The following is an 18,707-nucleotide window of genomic DNA, read 5'->3' as shown; positions in this document are numbered from 1 at the left end:
ATCCATATTGCAGCACACAGCAGCGTGGGCTAGAAGGATATGCAGATGGCATCACAAAAATATGCATTGCATGCAAAGCTTTACACAGAAAATCAGTAGAAAAAGTGTCACACACAAAACATGTGTTGGCAGACCTTATTCACTAGCTAAATGCATCTGGTTATTACTAGTACTACTAGTAGTAGTTTAAAATTACATAGTTGCTAATTTTACAAAAACTTAGTTGTCAAGATGCTAGTTTAACTATGCCGAGTTGTCATATTTACAAACGATGACCAAAAAAGATTTCTCAATGGTCATCGGTTTTAAATATGTTGAGTTGTCATATTTTTGCATGTAATCGCCTAAAAAAAGTTGTTTGTGCTTGCCATTTTGATTATGTCGAGATGTCATATTTATACGCAATTTCCAAAAATTTGGCGATTAAGTTATTTTTTATCAGACAAATAAGTACTTACTAATATGACAAGTAAGTGCAACAAATGTGGTAAGTATGAGCAAAAAAAAAGTTATCGAAAGATGTCGACATGGGATCTAGTTTTGAACATTTCATCGAAACAAAGTCAACGATGAAAACGGATCATCGATCGAATTAACGATTTAAGAGATAAAAGTTTTTGAATTCCGGTCATTTAGAACGAATCACATGACATCATTGCATGCATGCATGCAAGAGAGCACACAAGCCGCCACATGGGACGTCCACGGTGCGGCGCTTCTAGATAGAATTTCTCTTCAGTGTAAGCCTTCCGCCTCCTAGGCCTGCTATCGACATCAGCATTTTCTCGTCCCTTCTCAGCCACTTCAATATCTCAATTCTGGAAGAATAATTCGCTTCACAATGAAGGCTAGGAGCATAAGTCATGTATCGTGGATAAATGATTAGTTGGTGACTGTTGAAATGTATATGTGGATTGCCTAGCCTTTTCCATCAGTTCGGACTTTTGGTTGCGTTGACTAGTGCATATTCCCTAACATGGTATCAGAGCCTAGGTTATTTTTTTCGCACGCACAACTCGTGCTTGATTCTTCCCTCACCGCCGTTATCTCTCGCCGGTCGTCGCTGCTTCTTGTTACGGTTGCTGCTGCCATCCACCCCGTTACCCTTCGTCGTTTCCCGTGAAGGCCGCTCCATCTCATCTTGCCACTGGATCGGCTCTGCTGGATTGGCTCCCGTCAATGCCCGCCCAGCTTCTGTCCCGATCCGCCAGGATCCAGATCGGGCTGTTCAAGTGTATATGTAGATTGCCTAGCCCTTTCCATCAGTTCGGACTTTTGGTTGCGTTGCCTAGTGCATGAAGCTTAACAGTGATAAGCAAATAAGAGGTCAGACAAATCATCATAGTGATGAACTAGCTGCAGGTGATCAACAAGTATGTATGAGCCGTTGTTGCGGGAACCTGCAACACAATCTCTGTTATAAATGTTTCTGTGACAAAACCGCTGTTGCGGGAATCTGCAACACAGCCTCTGCTATAAATGTTTCTGCAACAAAGCCGTTGTTGCGGGAATTAATGAGTGAGGAAGGGACAAACGGGGCGTGACAGGACATCGATCGGACGCTGTCCACGTGTAGACCCAACGGCCATAAAGGTGGCGGACGTATAACATACATCCACCGATGGATGCGTAGCAGACCCCATAATAAAATGCATTTCTTTCATGATCTTAAGTAAAGAATGTGTCAGCAAAATTTGCATCAAACCCCGTTTTGACTATTTCTTGTTAATTCACAACGGGATAACTACCATGCTGAAGATAGCCAGGTTGCCCAGACAGCATGGCTGTACGGGGTAAGACAGATATCTGTACCCCTATATAGTGTACCAATCTTTAACTAGAGCCTGGAAGCAGATCTAACCTTTGATTGTGGTCAATCTAACAGCTGACAATGGATTGATTCAAGGTCGACTATGTTCAGCAGTCATTCACATCTTTCTGAGACCTTCTGACTGAACAAAAAAAAACATAGAGCTACTCAGAGGTCTGGCACCAGGAGCGTCCAAGACAACACCGTGACCCAGAAACAGAAGTCATACAATGTCACGTGGCACTAATCTAGTATCCTAGCCTTTGCCTGTCTGGGGTTTCTATTACTGAAACAAGGTCCATGCTGTGATACTAACGTAAAACTACTCACAAACCAAATACTATTCTACTTTATATGAAACTACGTCATACGAATCTAAGAGTGTTCTCAAGCCAATTATTTATAAAGTGCTGTGTTCTGTTTTTCTGGAGAGAGATTTCTTATATATTGCTGGGTGACTGCGCTTCATAACAAGCTTAAAACCATGCCACATCATCTGTCATGGTGGGAAAACAACCCTCGAGACCAAAGTATGGGTTCAGTGCTCTAGCTTCTTAAGTCAAGCCTTTCGAAGTTCTACAGTCCAGGTGTTACAGTAGATACCATCAAAATTCAGGGATAGTATATACACTGCCAAATGGATATTATGTTCCAGTGCACTACAACATACTGTTACCTACATTCACATTGAGTGATGCCCACCTATCACGTACAATGTAGTGAGATGACTCCCACACAACTTTACAGAACTCACTTATACTTCAGATTACTGAATCCCATAATATAAAGTGGAGAACAAGAAGAAAGAGATAGAATTTCATTTTAGAAATGATTACTCGATCCACTTAGAAAAGTGGATTTAAATGGAGTGTGCACACCAGTGTGCATTACACTGCAAGTATGCGAACTGCAAAGGATACACATGTACCCGAACTAAAGAAATGCACAAAAAGATACACAATGCGAACTGCTGGTAACTCTCTAACCTTTAAAAACAACAACGAGATATCTTCACGGTCTTCAGGGCTTAAAGCTGTTGATACACCAGATCCAGGAGTCACGGCATTAGCAATAACAGAATCAAGCAGAGGTATTTCTGCAGATCCTCCGTATGTACTCATGAACTGTATGAATCCCTAGTGGAAGATCACAGAAGGTATTACACAGGTCTCTTTCCAGACAGGAAAGAATAAAAAGTGAAACTATGTTCATTAAGAATAAATGGCACTGTCCATGGAACGGGTATGGAGGCTTATATAATCTAGCGGATGCTACGCATGCTTGTATTTAGGCCCTGTTTGGGACCGCTCTGCTCCATCAAAACTAGCTCCGCTCCACCAAATCCACTTTGGAGCAGTTCTATACGGAAGTTCTCTTTCAAAGAGAACGTTTGGCTTTTATCCAGCTCCAGCTTCACGAATGGAAAATTTGGTGGAAAGGATCTATTTGATTGGATGAGAGGGGAGAAACGAAGGGGTATCCACTTACGGGTGGCAGTGGTGGGTAATTTCGCTCCAACTCCAACTTCTATAATTTTATGGAGCACCACCTAGAGAGCTTCATAAAAAACAGGAAGTTGGATCCCAGATTCTAGTTTTTTTGTGGAGCTGTATATCATGAAGCTACCCCGTTTGGCTTATGTTTTTTTAGAGCGGAGCTGAATTTTCTGGAGTAGAGCAGTCCCAAACAGGCCCTTATGAATTGCAATTTGCTTCTGATGCAGGAATGGGATGGGTGGTGCTCGAAACTGATGCCACTGTCCTCAAGCTGGCGTTGAAGCAACGAACATGATTGGCCAAGACATGGTGTCATCTTCAGGGATTCAAAGTTTATCCTTCTTACTAGTATTATAGTTCTCACAGTTGTCTGTTGTCATTGTGGGTGTAATATAGTAGCTGATGCCTTAGCTGCTAATGGTGCTTATACGGACCCGGATACAACTGATGTTTGGCTTGACTTGGATCCAAACATATAAACTAGTGTGCTCAGCGATTTGTCTGTGCTACCAAGTTAATAAAGCCCAGTGTTTTCTTAAGAAAGAAAAAAAGACATGCACCTTAATCAATGGTTTACAGGGTGCTTGTTTTATTCCCTTGACAAAGACTTCTTTAGCTCCATCAATGCTATGACTTGCCTGTAGAACATGACATAATCAGCCAAAAATGAAAGCAAAATTGTGCTATGACTAAGTATAACATATGTCAGCCCAAACTAAAAGCAGAAACATCAACTGGTGTATATAGACACTACAGGTCAGGAGACCATATACTACACAGGACTCAATTATTTGCTGCATCTTATGTGACACTCCAGGCCGCCAGGCCCAAATATAACTCAGAGCACGGCACTGGCAGGACAGCGGACATCCATAGCACCCCGCTTACACTTCCGTCCGCTACACCTGGATTGTCCGGGCCAGTCAGCCCGGACTGTCAGGACGTGCCTGCCTGTGCAGCTGTGCTCAGTAAACGGGCCAAAGGCCCATGTACCCATTTCCCACTTGCCCCTTTGTGGTTGGACTATAAATACCCCACCCCCACCTCCTCTCCAGGGTTAGTGAAGAATAGACTCATTGATAGAGCTTAGATTATCTACCTCCCCATCGTGGGATTCTGTAACGCCACGGCCATAGCCACTGGTTCCCGGGTGTTACGCCTGGCGAGAGATCTAGACTGGCCCCATAAGCCAACACTAGTCTTCACTGCACATTTTGTCCTCACTCATGCGCATCCGGGATCAACTTCCCGGTCGGCCATCCATCCTCAAATCGCTCCAAGCCAAGAACGCTTAACTTGAGGTTCCTTTTGGATGGGCTCCCGGAAAAGAAGGTGCACCTTGTTGATATGGGTAGTCTATCATTCAGAATCTCACATACACCGTCACTAAAAGGAACCGACGTCCTCGTCGGCCCAGCAAGAACGTTCCCTCCTGGCACACGTCTGCGTCCAGTCCGGCACACGGCCACAACGGGACACATGCACCACATGCCCGCACACATGACCCGCACACATCCTCGTTTCTGGAATGGAAAAAAAGTATCTTCTTTCTGGGAACATGCTAAACCAGAAATTCTTATGTTCGTGATTCTTCATCCACCGATGCAGCCCGTGTAACCGTGAGGGTCGGCTCTCATACTAATCATAACACCCCGGCCACAGCCATCGGCTCCTGGCCGTTACGCCAGAAATTGTGAGGTGGTAGAGGCTGCAGTCTAGATGTGCCAAAATTGCACTCGAGCTATAAGTACCAGAAGTGGGCATCAATGTGAGGCGGTAGAGGCTGCAGTCTACATGTTGCCAGCCTCACATGTACTTGCACCTATTGAGCCAACCAAGAGGATCGACCGAGCCACATACGTTGGGAAGTTGAGCTTGTGGAAGCGCGGAACAGGGAACCCAAACTAAGCCGAGGTGATGGTCAAGCAGGGGCGAAAGGGAGGTAATGTGCAGGGTGGATCCATACATGGGTTATGAAGGGTGCGCGGCCATAACGGCATATGAAATCGGTTGGCCGGTGGAAGCGTTAAGATGGTAGAGGCGACAGCGATCTACGACTGCTGCAGGGAAAGCTGCTTGTGGTGGGGCTGCTGCTGATAGGTGGGCAGCAAATTGGGGTGGAATTTGAGTTCTAAGAGCATCTGCAACCGGACCCCCCCCCCCCCTACTTGCCCCAAACGCCCGGGTGGGCTGACCGGTCATTGAACGGACAAAAAACCACATCCAACTGGACACCCCATATCCGACCCAAACGCCCAGACTGACCAGCACTCCCCATACCCGGCCCATATCTGGGGAGGATATGGGGACGCCCAGACACACCGCCACGTCGGACCCGACAAGCCAGACCCATCCCAAATCCTCTCAAAATTGACTTCTCCCCTTGCACCAAAACCCTCCCGCCTCAGCCCTCCATTTCCCAGCCCCGCCCCGCTGCCCATGTCCTTCCTTGCTCGCCGTCCTCATCCCTCATCGCCGATGTCGTCGCCGAAAACCCTGTTCGCCGCCATGGCCACAGATGATGCCTCGACAGAATCGGTCGGCGACAGGCATGGCAGACAGGTGCGAAGCGGCTAAGTTCCAGGGGAAGGCGGTCGGCAACGGCGCGAAGGGAGGCGTCCCTGAAAACACATATGCTCCCTTGATGGTTTTAATAATTCATGATAACATACATTGTCTCTTGGACTAATAGTTTAATCTAGCTTATTTCAGATATAGTCCACAGAAAGTGTTGGCAAAGGATTGTGAGGAGAATTTTCAAGAAGAAGAAGAAGAGGAAAGGAATGATTGGCGAAGCTTCAAGCTACAAGATCTACATTTTATATTTGTGAGAAATCACATTTGAGTCCATAGAAAAGCCAATACTATTAAAAGGGATGAGGTATCTATGATGAATTGGTTGCTCAAGTGCTTAGAGATAGCCACCAAAAATACTCATCCATTCTCCCACAAAATTCTCTGTCCAAAGCCTAAACATCAAAATCAGTGCCACAAAGAATTTCGATTCGGCCATACCGATTTTCCCCAGACAGAACCTATGCCAAACCCTAGAGTCTCGGTACCACCAACATTCCTTTCGGTGCCACCGAAATCAGTGACCAAGTTTCTGTTATGTCGTTTTCAAGAATCGAAAATTCCGAGTTTTGAAATCGGTCACACCAAGATTTGGAAACTGCCATAGGTCACCCATATCGGTACCACCGAGATTTCTATATCGGTCTCACCGAGAATACAAAAGTTGCCACCATTGTTTATAAAGCGGCAAAGCAACCTAAAGCGAGCACCACCCGCTCTAACGCTTAAGCGATGCCTAAGCGCCTAAAGCGGGCGCTTAAGCGCCTAAAGCAGGCAAATATCTAAGGCGCTGCTAGGGCGCCTTGTCGCTTAAGCGTCTGAAGCGGGACGCTTTATAAACAATGGTTGCGACATTTTGTACAAGTCGGTGTCACCGAGTTTTACTTCGGCTTCACCGAGTTGGGTAATATTATTGTAACGGTTGATTTTTGGAGATGCCTATATATACCCATCCACCACCTCTCGTTCGCAGAGGAAGCACTCAGAACACACATACACTTGCCATATTTATTTTTCTGAGAGCCACCTACTCATGTGTTGAGATCAAGATATCCCAATCCATCCAAGTTGCTTTCCACCCAATCAATCTCTTCTACCCATGCCAAATCTGTGAGAGAGTGACTGAGTGTTGAGGAGACTATCTTTTAAAGCACAAGAGCAAGGAGTTCATCGTACTACCGCATCTATTACCTTTTGAAGGGTGGTGCCTCCTAGATTGGTTAGGTGTCGCTTGGGAGCCTCCTACTTCGTGTTGTGGAGTTGAACCAAGAAGTTTGTACAGGTAAGGAGATCGCCTACTTCGTGAAGATCTACCCCGAGTGAGGCTAGTCCTTCCTGGACGTAAGCCATGATGGAATAGACAAGGTTGCTTCTCCGTGGACCCTTCGTGGGTTGAGCCCTCCGTGGACTCGCGCGGTCGTTACCCTCCGTGGGTTGAAGTCTCCATCAACGTGGGCATACGATAGCACCACCTATCGGCACCACGCCAAAAATCACTATGTCCATCTTTGCGTTTGATCGTCCTAAACTCTACTCCTTACTTTACATGTGCATGTCTTTACTTTCTGCTGCTATACTAGTAGACTTGCATGTGTAGAGTGTGCTTGAGTTGCTATAAATGCTAAAATCTGCCAACAAATAAAATTGGGAAAAGGCTAGGCTTAATTTGTCTAGTAGTCCATTCACCCCCCCCCCCTCTAGACATCCCTTCTAGCGATCCCTCAGTCCCCGGGATGCCCAAGTCGTTGGTGCCACAACTCGGCCATAGCAGCGCCAACGAAGGAGCACGAGGACGGGAGGGCGGGCCGCACCACGGGGTAGTAGTCGCCGCCGGAGTTACATCGGAGAATCACCGCCCTGGTTCAAAGGTCCTTGACAGAGAAACCATATGCGTCAAACTCAACAGAAATGGGATAGTCGCGGCAAAGTTGTCGAACGGAGAGCAAATTTTTGACGAGGGAGGGTGAAACGAGAACATTGCGGAGAGGAATGGGCGACGTGCCAGTGATTAACGAGCCCGTGCCAATATGTGTGATCGGTAGGCGCTCGCCGCTCCTAACTATGATGCATGCGGTAGAGAAGGATGGGCATGCAGAGAGGAGATTACCAGAGGAAGATGTCATGTGTGACGCAGCACCGGAATCGAGGTACCACTCCGCCGTGTTGCCGGAGGATGAGGGGCCGGCCGAGGCACTGTGCAGCGTGGCTTGCAGCGAGGCCATGTCCCATGGCTGAGACGCGACGGTCGACAAGCTCGCGCCAGGACTGCCGTAAACCGGCAAGGCGCCGTAGGGCGCAGGGGTGCTGCCATAGCCGGGCATGGGAGGCGCAGCGGGCGACAGAGATGCAAACATAGCTTGTAGGTGAGGCGTCCCAGGGCGCGGGCCGAGCACACCAGCTCCAGGCGCGCCCCAGGCCATGGGCCAAGCTTGGACAAGGCCAGTCCACAAATTGGCGCGGGGGGGGGGGGGGGGGGGGCAGGATACTGGGAGTCGGTGGAGACGGCAAGGGAGTGTTGCCCCCGCCATTTCCGCGCCCGTGCCCCTGCCCCTGGTTGTTGTTGTTGTTTGCCTGGCGCAAGTGCAGGAGACGGCAGGGGACCACCACGACCGGCCACAAGGGCGTGCACGGACTGCTCGGCACGATGCTCTTCAAGCAGGAGGAAGGAGTGCACCTGCAGGAACGATGGAAGGGGAACAAGCGAGGTGATGTGGGGGATGGCGGAGCGGTACTGTTGGCTCAAGCCATGGAGGAGGTTGAAGACCTGCTGCGGCTCGGTCACCGGTTGTCCCAGGTCACAGAGCTGATCGGTGAACGTCTTAAGCTTGGTGCAATACGCCATGATGAACAGGTCACCCTGAACAACAGTGTGGCACTCGGAGTCAAGGTAGACGGCGCGAGCAAGTTGATTGTCACGAAAGATTCCGTGGATGGCGGTCCACACGGCGAGCGTCGTATCGTCGGCCTGCATGACGGCGTCGAGGAGCTTGGGCGAGACAATGGTGTAGAGCCAGTGCACCACGGCATGGTCGGCCGACTGCCATTCTGGGTCGTGGTGGCGTCGACGCGATCGCGAAGGCCGAACATGCCGATGACGGTGTCGAAGTGATGGCGCCACTGCATGTAGTCGTCGGCGAGGAGGTCGAGGGTGACCGGAACATGGCGGCAAATGTCGATGGTCTGTAGGATAGAGGAAGTGACGGAGGGGCAGGCAGCACCGTTACCGGCGCAGGCAGGGCTGCTGGGACAGACACGGCGACGCCCGGAGCAGCGGCCAAGGCAGGCGACGTGTCAGCGAGCAGAACGGCATTGAGAACACCATCGGCGCCGTGCTGAGAGGAGCGAGGTGAGACGACTGGATTGTCGTCCATGGCGACGGAAGCAGGACCGGCGACCTGCGCAAAGGAATTGAGCAAGTCGGGGGAGCCTGATACCATGTGAACAAGGAAGGTTGGGGAGAGATTAACCACTGTTATGACCGGTACTACGTACCAACGGAGGAGGCCCAATGGGCAGGGTTAGTTACGGGCTTAGCCCAAGTTATCTTAGCTATCTTAGAGTCCAAGTTATATTAGAGTCCAAGTTATCTAGTTATCTTAGAATCCAAGTTATTGAGATTATATAAATAGATGTAAACAGTTATTTTGGAATCAAGCAATAAGACGATTCTATTGTCCGGCTCCCAGAGGAGCCGGAACCCTAACCCTAGCCACCGCCTCCTTTACTCGCCGCCGCCTCCTCCCTACGCCGAGACGGCGCCGTCGCGCCGGCCGCGGCGGCCTCGTCTCCTCCAACCTCCCTCCTACCCTTATAACCTAAGGCAGAGGGCCGGTAGAACCCTAGTTTCTACCAGTTTGGTATCACGAGGCTCTGGTTCGATCATGTCATCACCGCCGCCCGTCTCCACCGTTGCGCCGTCGTCCCCCACCACCACTCCGATGATCACCACGGCCGGCGGGCCGCACCTGCATGTGCCGCCTCCGGCCGTCCTCAACCCGGAGGAGCTGACCGGCGCGATCCGCGACCTGGCTACCACCGTCCAGGGCATCCGGTTATACCTGGCCGCGCCCTACGGGCCGCAGCCAGCCGCGCCACCACCAGCCGCGCTGTCTGGCCGATGCAGCCACCACTACAGCTGCCTCCGCCACCCTCGGTGGGGCCACGACAGCCGACCCTACAGCTGTCGCCGCCGACTCCAGCCACCTCCGGGCCGGGCCCGACCGCCGCCAGGGGTGCCGCTCAACCAGCTTCGGTTCCCCCCTCCCCGTCGCCACTACCGGCCTGGGTGACCGAGTCGTCACAGCCGGTCTACACGACGGCCTCGGCACCGCCGCACACTCAGTACGGCGGGGCCCCCAGCTTTGCCGTTCCCGACGGGTACCCGGCGCAGACCCCTCCACTGCTCTGCGCCGACGAGCCATACCACCAGGGCGGCCCTAACCACACGCCGCCGCGCTTCGCCAAACTAGACTTCGCCACCTACGACGGCACCGAGGACCCCCTGAACTGGCTTAACCAATGAGACTAGTTTTTTCGGGGCCAACGGACACTGGCATCGGAACGCACCTGGCTCGCTTCGTATCACCTTCGAGGCGCCGCACAGACATGGTACTACGCTCTGGAACAAGACGAGGGCGGCATGCCCCCTGGGAGCGTTTCCACGAGCTCTGCCTCCTGCGCTTCGGACCCCCGATCCAAGGGAGCCGCCTGGCGGAGCTCGGCTGCCTTCCCTTCACCTCCACGGTGCAGGACTTCACCGACCGCTTCCAGACCCTGGCATGTCACGCGCTCGGCGTGTCGGCTCGTCAGCGGGCCGAGCTCTTTGTGGGCGGACTGCCGGATCACATCCGCGTGGACGTCGAGCTCCGTGGACCGCAGGACCTCCAGACGGCCATGTATTACTCCCGCGCTTTTGAGCGCCGCACACAGGCCCTTCAACAAGCGGCCCAGACAGCACCATCCCCACGGCGGCCGCCCCCGGGCCCGATGGCGGCCCCCGCTTCGGCCGCGCCACTATCCTTCCGCCGACTCACCCCGGCCGAGCAGCTCGAACGCCGTCGCCAGGGGCTTTGCTATAACTGCGACAAGTCGTACGTCCCAGGCCATGTATGCCCGCGCCTCTTCTACTTGGAGGCGGACGACTTCATCGAGGAGGACACCGCCACCAACGGACCCGGCGACATGCCCGACCCAGTTGCGGTTGACGCCGCCCCGGCATGCCCCTGCACGCACTCGCGGGCATCCGAGATGAGCGGACTATGCTCTTGCCAGTGATGATCAACGGCGAGCGCCTGGTGACCCTCCTGGATACGGGGTCCACACATAACTTCCTGCCCGAGTCGACGATGCGCCGCTTAGCGCTCCAGCCGACGGGCGGGGAACAACTCTGGGTCACCGTGGCTAACGGTGACCACCTCCGGTGCCATGGGATTGCCCGGGACGTACCTGTCACCATAGGTGAAGTCCTCGGCCCCACTCTCTGGGACTTCGACGCCATGACGATGACTTTCTGGCGCCTGGGTCGCCGCATCCAGTGCGTGGCGCCTCTCCAGCGACGCCGCAGCTTCAGCTGGTAGCGACTGACACAGGGCCTGAGCACCCCCTGTTGGATCATCTCTTGCAGCAGCACCACGACCTCTTCGACGAGCCTCAGGGCCTTCCGACAGCCCGGGCGTATGACCACCGCATTCATCTCCTGCCGGGATCGGTGCCGGTTGCGGTGCGCCCCTACCGCTACCCCTAGTTGCAGAAGGACGAGCTAGAGAGGCAGTGCGCACTCATGCTCGCTTTGGGCATTATCCGAATTTCCACATCGCCGTTTTCGGCGCCGGTCCTCCTCGTCCGCAAGTCGGACGGCACGTGGCATTTCTGCATCGACTACCGTGCCCTGAACGCCATGACGCTCAAGTACAAATTTCCTATCCCAGTCGTCGACGAGCTTTTGGACGAGCTACATGGGGCGCGCTTCTTCACCAAGCTCGACCTCCGTTCGGGCTACCACCAGGTGCGGATGCATCCGGACGATATCGCGAAGACGGCGTTTCGGATTCATCACGGCCACTTTGAGTTCTTGGTGATGCCTTTTGGCCTCTCCAACGCTCCGGCAACCTTTCAAGCCTTGATGAACGACGTCCTCTGCCCCTACTTACGTCCGTTTGTGCTCGTGTTCTTTGATGACATTCTTATCTACAGCGCTTCTTGGGCAGAGCACCTTCAGCACGTCGCCATCGTCTTCAACGAGCTTCGAGCGCATCATGTTCATCTTAAGCGCTCGAAGTGCTCCTTCGGCACACCTTGAGTCGCCTACCTCGGCCATGTCATCTCGGCCGAGGGTGTGGCTATGGACGCCGACAAGGTGGCGGCGGTCGCGGCCTGGCCGACACCACACTCGCCACGGGCTCTCCGCGGCTTCTTGGGCCTCGCTGGGTACTACCGGAAATTTATCCGGGAGTTCGGCCTCATCGCGTCCCCGCTCACACGCCTGTTACGACGCGACGCCTTCGCCTGGGATGCGGAGGCCACGGAGGCGTTCGAGGCCCTCAAGCAGGCCCTCACGACGGGTCCCGTCCTTCAGATGCCTGATTTTGACCAGCCATTCATGGTGGACTACGACGCCTCAGGTGTGGGGTTCGGCATCGTCCTTCATCAGGGCGACGGATCGCTTGCGTTCTTCAGCAGGCTTTTTGTCGCGCGCCATCATAAGCTCGCGGCTTATGAAAGGGAGCTCATTGGCTTGGTGCAGGCCGTACGCCACTGGCGCCCGTATCTTTGGGGGAGGTCGTTCCGGATTCGCACGGATCACTAAAGCCTCAAATTCTTATTGGACCAAAGGATGTCCACCATTCCCCAGCACCAGTGGATCAGCAAGCTTTTTGGCTTTGACTTCACCGTGGAGTATCGTCCGGGTCGCCTTAACACTGTGGCCAACGCCCTGTCCCGCCGCGACGCCGACCACGCCTCGAACACCGGCGACTCCGACGGGGCGGCTCTCTGCATCCGCTCGGGGCCCTCCTTCGCCCTCCTTGAGGACATCCGCCGGGCCACCTCCGACGCACCGGACACTCAGCTTCTTCGGCAGCGCCTCACAGCCGTCGACCTGGCCGAGCCATGGCGCTTGGCGGATGGGTTGCTTCTACATGGGCGTCGCCTCTTTGTGCCGGATCACGGCGATCTGCGTCACTAGGTCCTGCTGCTGGCCCACTCGGCCGGACACGAGGCTGTGCAGAAGACCCTCCACCGTCTCCGTGCTGATTTCCACATCCCCGGTGTTCGGGCCTTGGTCTGGGACTGGGTGCGGTCCTGTGTTATGTGCCAGCGTAACAAGACGGAGACACTGCGTCCGGCTGGGCTGCTGCAGCCCTTGGAGGTGCCCTCTCAAGTCTGGGCTGATGTCTCCATGGACTTCATCGAGGGCCTTCCAAAGGTAGGCGGCAAGCCTGTTATCCTCACGGTGGTCGATTGCTTCTCCAAGTACGCCACTTCATCGCGCTCGGCCATCCCTACACGGACGCCTCTGTGGCTCGTGCCTTGTTCGACGGAATTGTCCGTCTCCACGGGTTTCTGGCTTCGATCGTCAGCGACCGGGACCCGGTGTTCACGGGGCATGTCTGGCGTGATCTCTTCCGCCTGGCGGGCGTGAAGCTCCGCATGAGTACGGCCAGTCCGAGGTGGTGAACAAGGTGATCGCCATGTATTTGCGTTGTGTTACAAGTGACCGTCCACGTGCATGGGTGGATTGGCTGGCATGGGCGGAGTACTGCTGCAACACCTCTTATCATTCCGCCCTGCGAGCCACGCCGTTCGAGGTGGTCTATGGCCGACCGCCCCCGCCTATCCAGCCGGTTGACCCTGAGACGGCTCGGACTGAGGCGGCGGGCGACCTGCTTCGCAGCCGGGACGAGATGCTTGCAGAGGTGCGCCAACGCCTTCTCCAAGCTCAGCAGTTTTCCAAGCACTACTACGACGATCATCACCGCGACGCAGAGTTTGCGGTGGGTGACTGGGTGTGGCTACCGCGACGCAGAGTTCACCGCTCCACGCAGTCCCTTGACCCTCGTGCTAAGCGCAAGTTGGGCCCGCGCTACGCCGGGCCATTTTCCGTGATGGGGCGCATCGGCAAGGTGGCCTACCGTCTTCAGCTTCCAGCCGGTACTCGCATCCACGACGTCTTCCATGTGGGGATCCTGAAGCCTTTCCGTGGGGAGCCACCGGCGGCAACGCCGGCACTACCCCCGACTTCCGACGGGCGACTTCTTCCGGGGCCAGCAAAGGTGTTGCAGGCCCAACTACGTCGCGGGGTGTGGTACCTGTTGATCCAGTGGGAGGGCCTTCCTGAGGAGGACGCGACGTGGGAGCAGCGTGACGACTTCACTCAACACTATCCAGGCTTCCAGCTCAAGGACGAGCTGTTTGCGCGGGCGGGGAGAGATGTTATGACCGGTACTACGTACCAACGGAGGAGGCCCAATGGGCAGGGTCAGTTACGGGCTTAGCCCAAGTTATCTTAGTTATCTTAGAGTCCAAGTTATCTTAGTTATCTTAGAGTCCAAGTTATCTTAGTTATCTTAGAGTCCAAGTTATTGAGATTATATAAACAGATGTAAACAGTTATTTTGGAATCAAGCAATAAGACAATTCTATTGCCCGGCTCCCAGAGGAGCCGGAACCCTAACCCTAGCCACCGCCTCCTCTACTCGCCGCCTCCTCCCTACGCCGAGACGGCGCCGTCGCGCCGGCCGCGGCGCCCTCGTCTCCTCCAACCTCCCTCCTACCCTTATAACCTAAGGCAGAGGGCCGGTAGAACCCTAGTTTCTACCAACCACACTTTTATTATGCACTAGGCTGAGTCATATATACAGTTTACAAGCCGGCAGCCAAGAGAGATCATGGGTGCTCCACCTCCTCAGATCATGTGCCACTACCTAGTCGGGGTGCGCCACGATCACCACACACGCGCGCCATATCGTATGACAGAGGGTATACACAACACATACGATATGGATGTACAGGATAGTCTAACATCAAGAGTTGGCACAGGGTTGTGTTGCGACAGTGGGTAGGCGGTGGAAGGCAGGAAAGCGAGGGGGTGGTCGGGGTGGGCTATCTGCCGAACAAACAGCGGTCCGCCAGCGGCAATTTTTCCGCTGGAGAAGGGGGCACCGGAGGCGTTGTTGGTGAGGGGAAGCACTAGGGGTGCATCGTCGCTGGGGAGGAGGGCCTGGGAGCCCGAGGTGGTGTCATGGGCAGCTGCTGCAGCCATGGAATCTGGTGGCAGAGCAGGGCCAGCAGCCATTGCTCGAGCGCCATCAAGCACTGCACCAGCTCGGCAAGGAGTAGCTAGTCCTACGCTCGTTGGTATGTGAAGGCCCCAATTGCCTCATGATGATCTTCATACAGACTCGATCTCGGTTTCTTTGCCCGCCATCGTAGACGGCTCTGACACCAAATTGGGAGGATCTACTACTGACGTAACCCTAATTACTGAAAAGTAAATAAAAGTAGATGATAATATTCTACTCTGCTTTACTGAGAGGGGTCAGCCGCTTTTATATAGTAGCTAGACTTGATCGACAAGCCGTAAGTCTTTCAAACTCTAATACAATCTCTAAATTGACTGGACTCTTTCCTAATAAACTTGCTTCGTCAAGCAGCACTCTAATTACGGAGTAAGACTACATTTGACAGCCGACCTACATAAATTTTGGACCATGTTAACTTGGCGAACGATCGCCAGGGAGGATGGCATTTGCGAACATTTTAGGTGCCATTTTTAGTTGCGAGGGGACGACAGTTTCTTCAAAGCAACATGGCAGTTTCTTCAGAGAGGGCATTTGTCATTTTAAAACTGTCGTCGTTTGATCTTTCCTCACAACTAAAACTGCCATCAAATGGCGTTCGCTTGCCACCCCTCTCCCACTTGACGTTCGCTGGCTAACACTAACGTAAATTTTTATATTTGAACCTAAGCATTAGATGTTAGTATAACTCGCATTGCAATTCCAATGTGGGACCATCCGACCCTAACAAACCCATATTTGCAATACTAAGACAAATATTGCTACTCTGTCTATCCTGACTTAATTATTATTTTTGAAACGAGGCAAAAGATTTGCCATTTTCATTGATTAAGAAGAAGAGAATTGCAAGGTTAATTGGCGGAAAACCAGGCTAAAACCGATACAATACACAATCCATATGACACGAGCACCACCGGTCAACCTGGCCACCGACATGTGAACCGAACCTGCAAAGAAGAAAGACACCATCCATGGAGTCGCAAGCGTCATCGTCATCACCGCTTGCCTCGAACGAGCGACTCCGGCTTCACCATTGAGCTCCAACATCGAAGCCATACCGCAAACAGTTGCACAGAAACCACGACGGCACATGCCACCGGATGACCACACGAGCGAGCAGCCGACAGCTCCGACCTTGACAACGAGTATCACAAAGGGAAATATGCAAGACTTGCACCGACCGTGCCCTTCGCAAACGACCACCGAGCGCCCGTCATCGTCACCGCCTGGACTCGCTCCACAGCAGCACCGACTTCAAAGCAACTAAGCAACCCACGGAAGACCACCTCGGACACGCCGGAAAGAACCGACTACCAAAGTCTATGCCGCAACCCGAGCTCCTCTCAACGCCATCATCGTTGCCAAACAGAAACCAGCGCCCCACCTCAGCAAACCATGTGGCGAAGATGCCGCCACCCACGGCAAAAATGCCGCACTCCACAAGTCTTCCAATTGTGGCCGGCTCCAAGACGATGCCCCCAAGGAGGAGAAAGACGCGAGGACGCCTTCATCGCCCGAGCCAAAGGATCTGAGGTTTCCCTCCGGAGCCCAAGCCGTGGGGAGGAGGAGCACACATCCACGGCGACGCTTCCAAGAAAGATCACGACACCCGCGGGCACCGTCGTCGCCGGCTCCGATAAAGATCGAAGCAAAGATTTCTCCCGAAGTTGCATCGAGCACCTGCCGCCACCGACCGCCGCCCAGCAACCACCAACTGCTAAGGCCGACCTCAAACTGGCCGCGGGATCCCACGACCCACCGTGACCAGACACGCACCACCCCCTGGCCGTAGCCGCCGTCCACCACCGCAGAACCACCGCGACCACCGCCACCGCAGCCACCAAAGCCGCAACATGAAGCACAGCATCAAGATCGAAGAGTTGGCGCATACCAGATCCAGATCAGAGCAGCACGAACGGAGCAGCAGAGCAGACGAGCAACTCCTTCACCTGCAGCGCGCCCCGTGCTCCAAGCTGCACAGCCGCCACGTCCCGCAGGTCGCCTTGCCCGCCAAATCTAGCCGGTCGCCGCGCCCGTGGCGCGCCAGCCGCTGCCGCGCCCGGCCGTCGATCCACGCCCCACACATGCATCTGGAGTCGAGCGCCGCCGTGCGCACGCACGCCGTCCACGCCCAGGCCACGCCGGAGCCCAGACCGAGGCCGCCGCCCCGGCATCCGCCGACACACACGCCGCCCGCCATCCATTGCCCGTCGCAGTGAGCTCCCCCTCACGAGTGACGCCACGGGAAGAAGTGGTCCTGCCGCCGCCGGATTCACGCCGGGCGGAGCCCACTGGCGGCGGCGAGGGGAAGGGAGTGAGGAGGGGGCGCAGTGGAAGGGGGCCTCAGCCGCCGCCCGTGTCGCCCCGGGGAGGGAGCGACGCGAGGGTTTATCCTGACTTAATTTCAGTACGCTGCAATTTGGAAAGCGTCACAGATATAGGAACAACCCAAAATCTGCAGTTATTTTCAGATAGCACCTGATGCCTATAAGATGCCTTAGCAAAAAGTATATTGTATAGTACAAGATGTACATATCATGCTTGATGTCGGTGGAAGGTCCCCTATTACCTACCGCGTATTTGAATTGTGCAAAATTAGTGTACAGGTCCGGTAGTACTTCAGTGTTCTGCTTTTGCATGGCATCCTGAATTGCATTCTCATAGATCTCAGTAGCCGCTTTGGTATTCCCCTGTGAACAGTTGAACAGTGTAAATGAATAATATTCTCACTAAGAAGCTAACCAGCACCAAATGCACAAAAAACTAGTATATACCATGCGTTTTTCCATGTTGGCCAGTCTATTAATATTCATGCAGAAATCTGAAGTGAAATTACTGCTTCCTTCAACAAAAAGAGAGCGGGCACCTGGTGCATCACCAATTTGCTCTTTGAAGATTGAATAGTACATATTGAAAGACGGGACTCCCTGTTTGAATGAAATAAAGAGTAAAAATACAACAGAATCCAGGCTGGTAACATGGACCTACATGTTCTAAAGTAAAAAAAAAAAGTAACAAAATTGATGGACAGGCGGTAACTTAATTTTGAGAATGTATGATTACACCACTTACCATTCTTTAAATACATAAATAGATGCATCAAGAGATTCCGCAAGCGGCAGTAAAATATATGCCAATTCACTGAAAATAGATACAGATGCTCTCAAGTACTAAAATATGTCATCTTAGAATGAAGAGTCACCATTAAACCCTTATAACAAAATGGTAACAGAAGATTAACTCATTGGATGATGGCTAGTGTCATGTGCACAGTGCACATTGTGGCAGGACAACGACAGTAGCAGCATATGGCAGCTGACCTGCAGCCAGAGGGCCCATGGAGTTCGCGCATCTAAGTAGCAGCAACTGCAATGCTAGGGCTGTCTGGGTAGGCTTAGAATAATAAGCTATCTTGATTAGCAAGATATTATGGCTACAGATAAATCTTCTCTTTGGTAGATAGGAAGTGATCTCATATTCAGATGGAAAAACTAGATTAAACAGATATGTGCTATCCATATGTAAAGGTGG

At 53.1% G+C, this 18,707-nt stretch overlaps 1 protein-coding gene across 5 annotated transcripts in view; it reads right to left on the bottom strand.

Annotated features, from left to right (window-relative positions):
- Positions 1–18,707, bottom strand: part of LOC123425869 (polyhomeotic-proximal chromatin protein) — a 45,047-nt gene that overhangs the window by 4,042 nt on the left and 22,298 nt on the right. For 3 of the 5 annotated variants that reach the window (XM_045109612.1, XM_045109615.1, XM_045109616.1), the window contains 4 exons: positions 17,951–18,103; positions 17,750–17,866; positions 3,867–3,944; positions 2,797–2,946 (listed from right to left, as the gene is read on the bottom strand). In XM_045109612.1, coding sequence (XP_044965547.1) covers positions 2,797–2,946; positions 3,867–3,944; positions 17,750–17,866; positions 17,951–18,103 — 498 coding nt within the window. The remainder of the gene's footprint in view (positions 1–2,796; positions 2,947–3,866; positions 3,945–17,749; positions 17,867–17,950; positions 18,104–18,707) is intronic. The other 2 variants (XM_045109613.1, XM_045109614.1) reach the window with 2 other exon arrangements.

This window comes from Hordeum vulgare, chromosome 2H (assembly GCF_904849725.1).
Source record: "Hordeum vulgare subsp. vulgare chromosome 2H, MorexV3_pseudomolecules_assembly, whole genome shotgun sequence".
Taxonomy (NCBI): Eukaryota; Viridiplantae; Streptophyta; class Magnoliopsida; order Poales; family Poaceae; genus Hordeum; species Hordeum vulgare.
The sequence above is the reverse complement of the archived record's forward strand: the minus strand, read 5'-3'. Positions and strand labels throughout refer to the sequence as shown.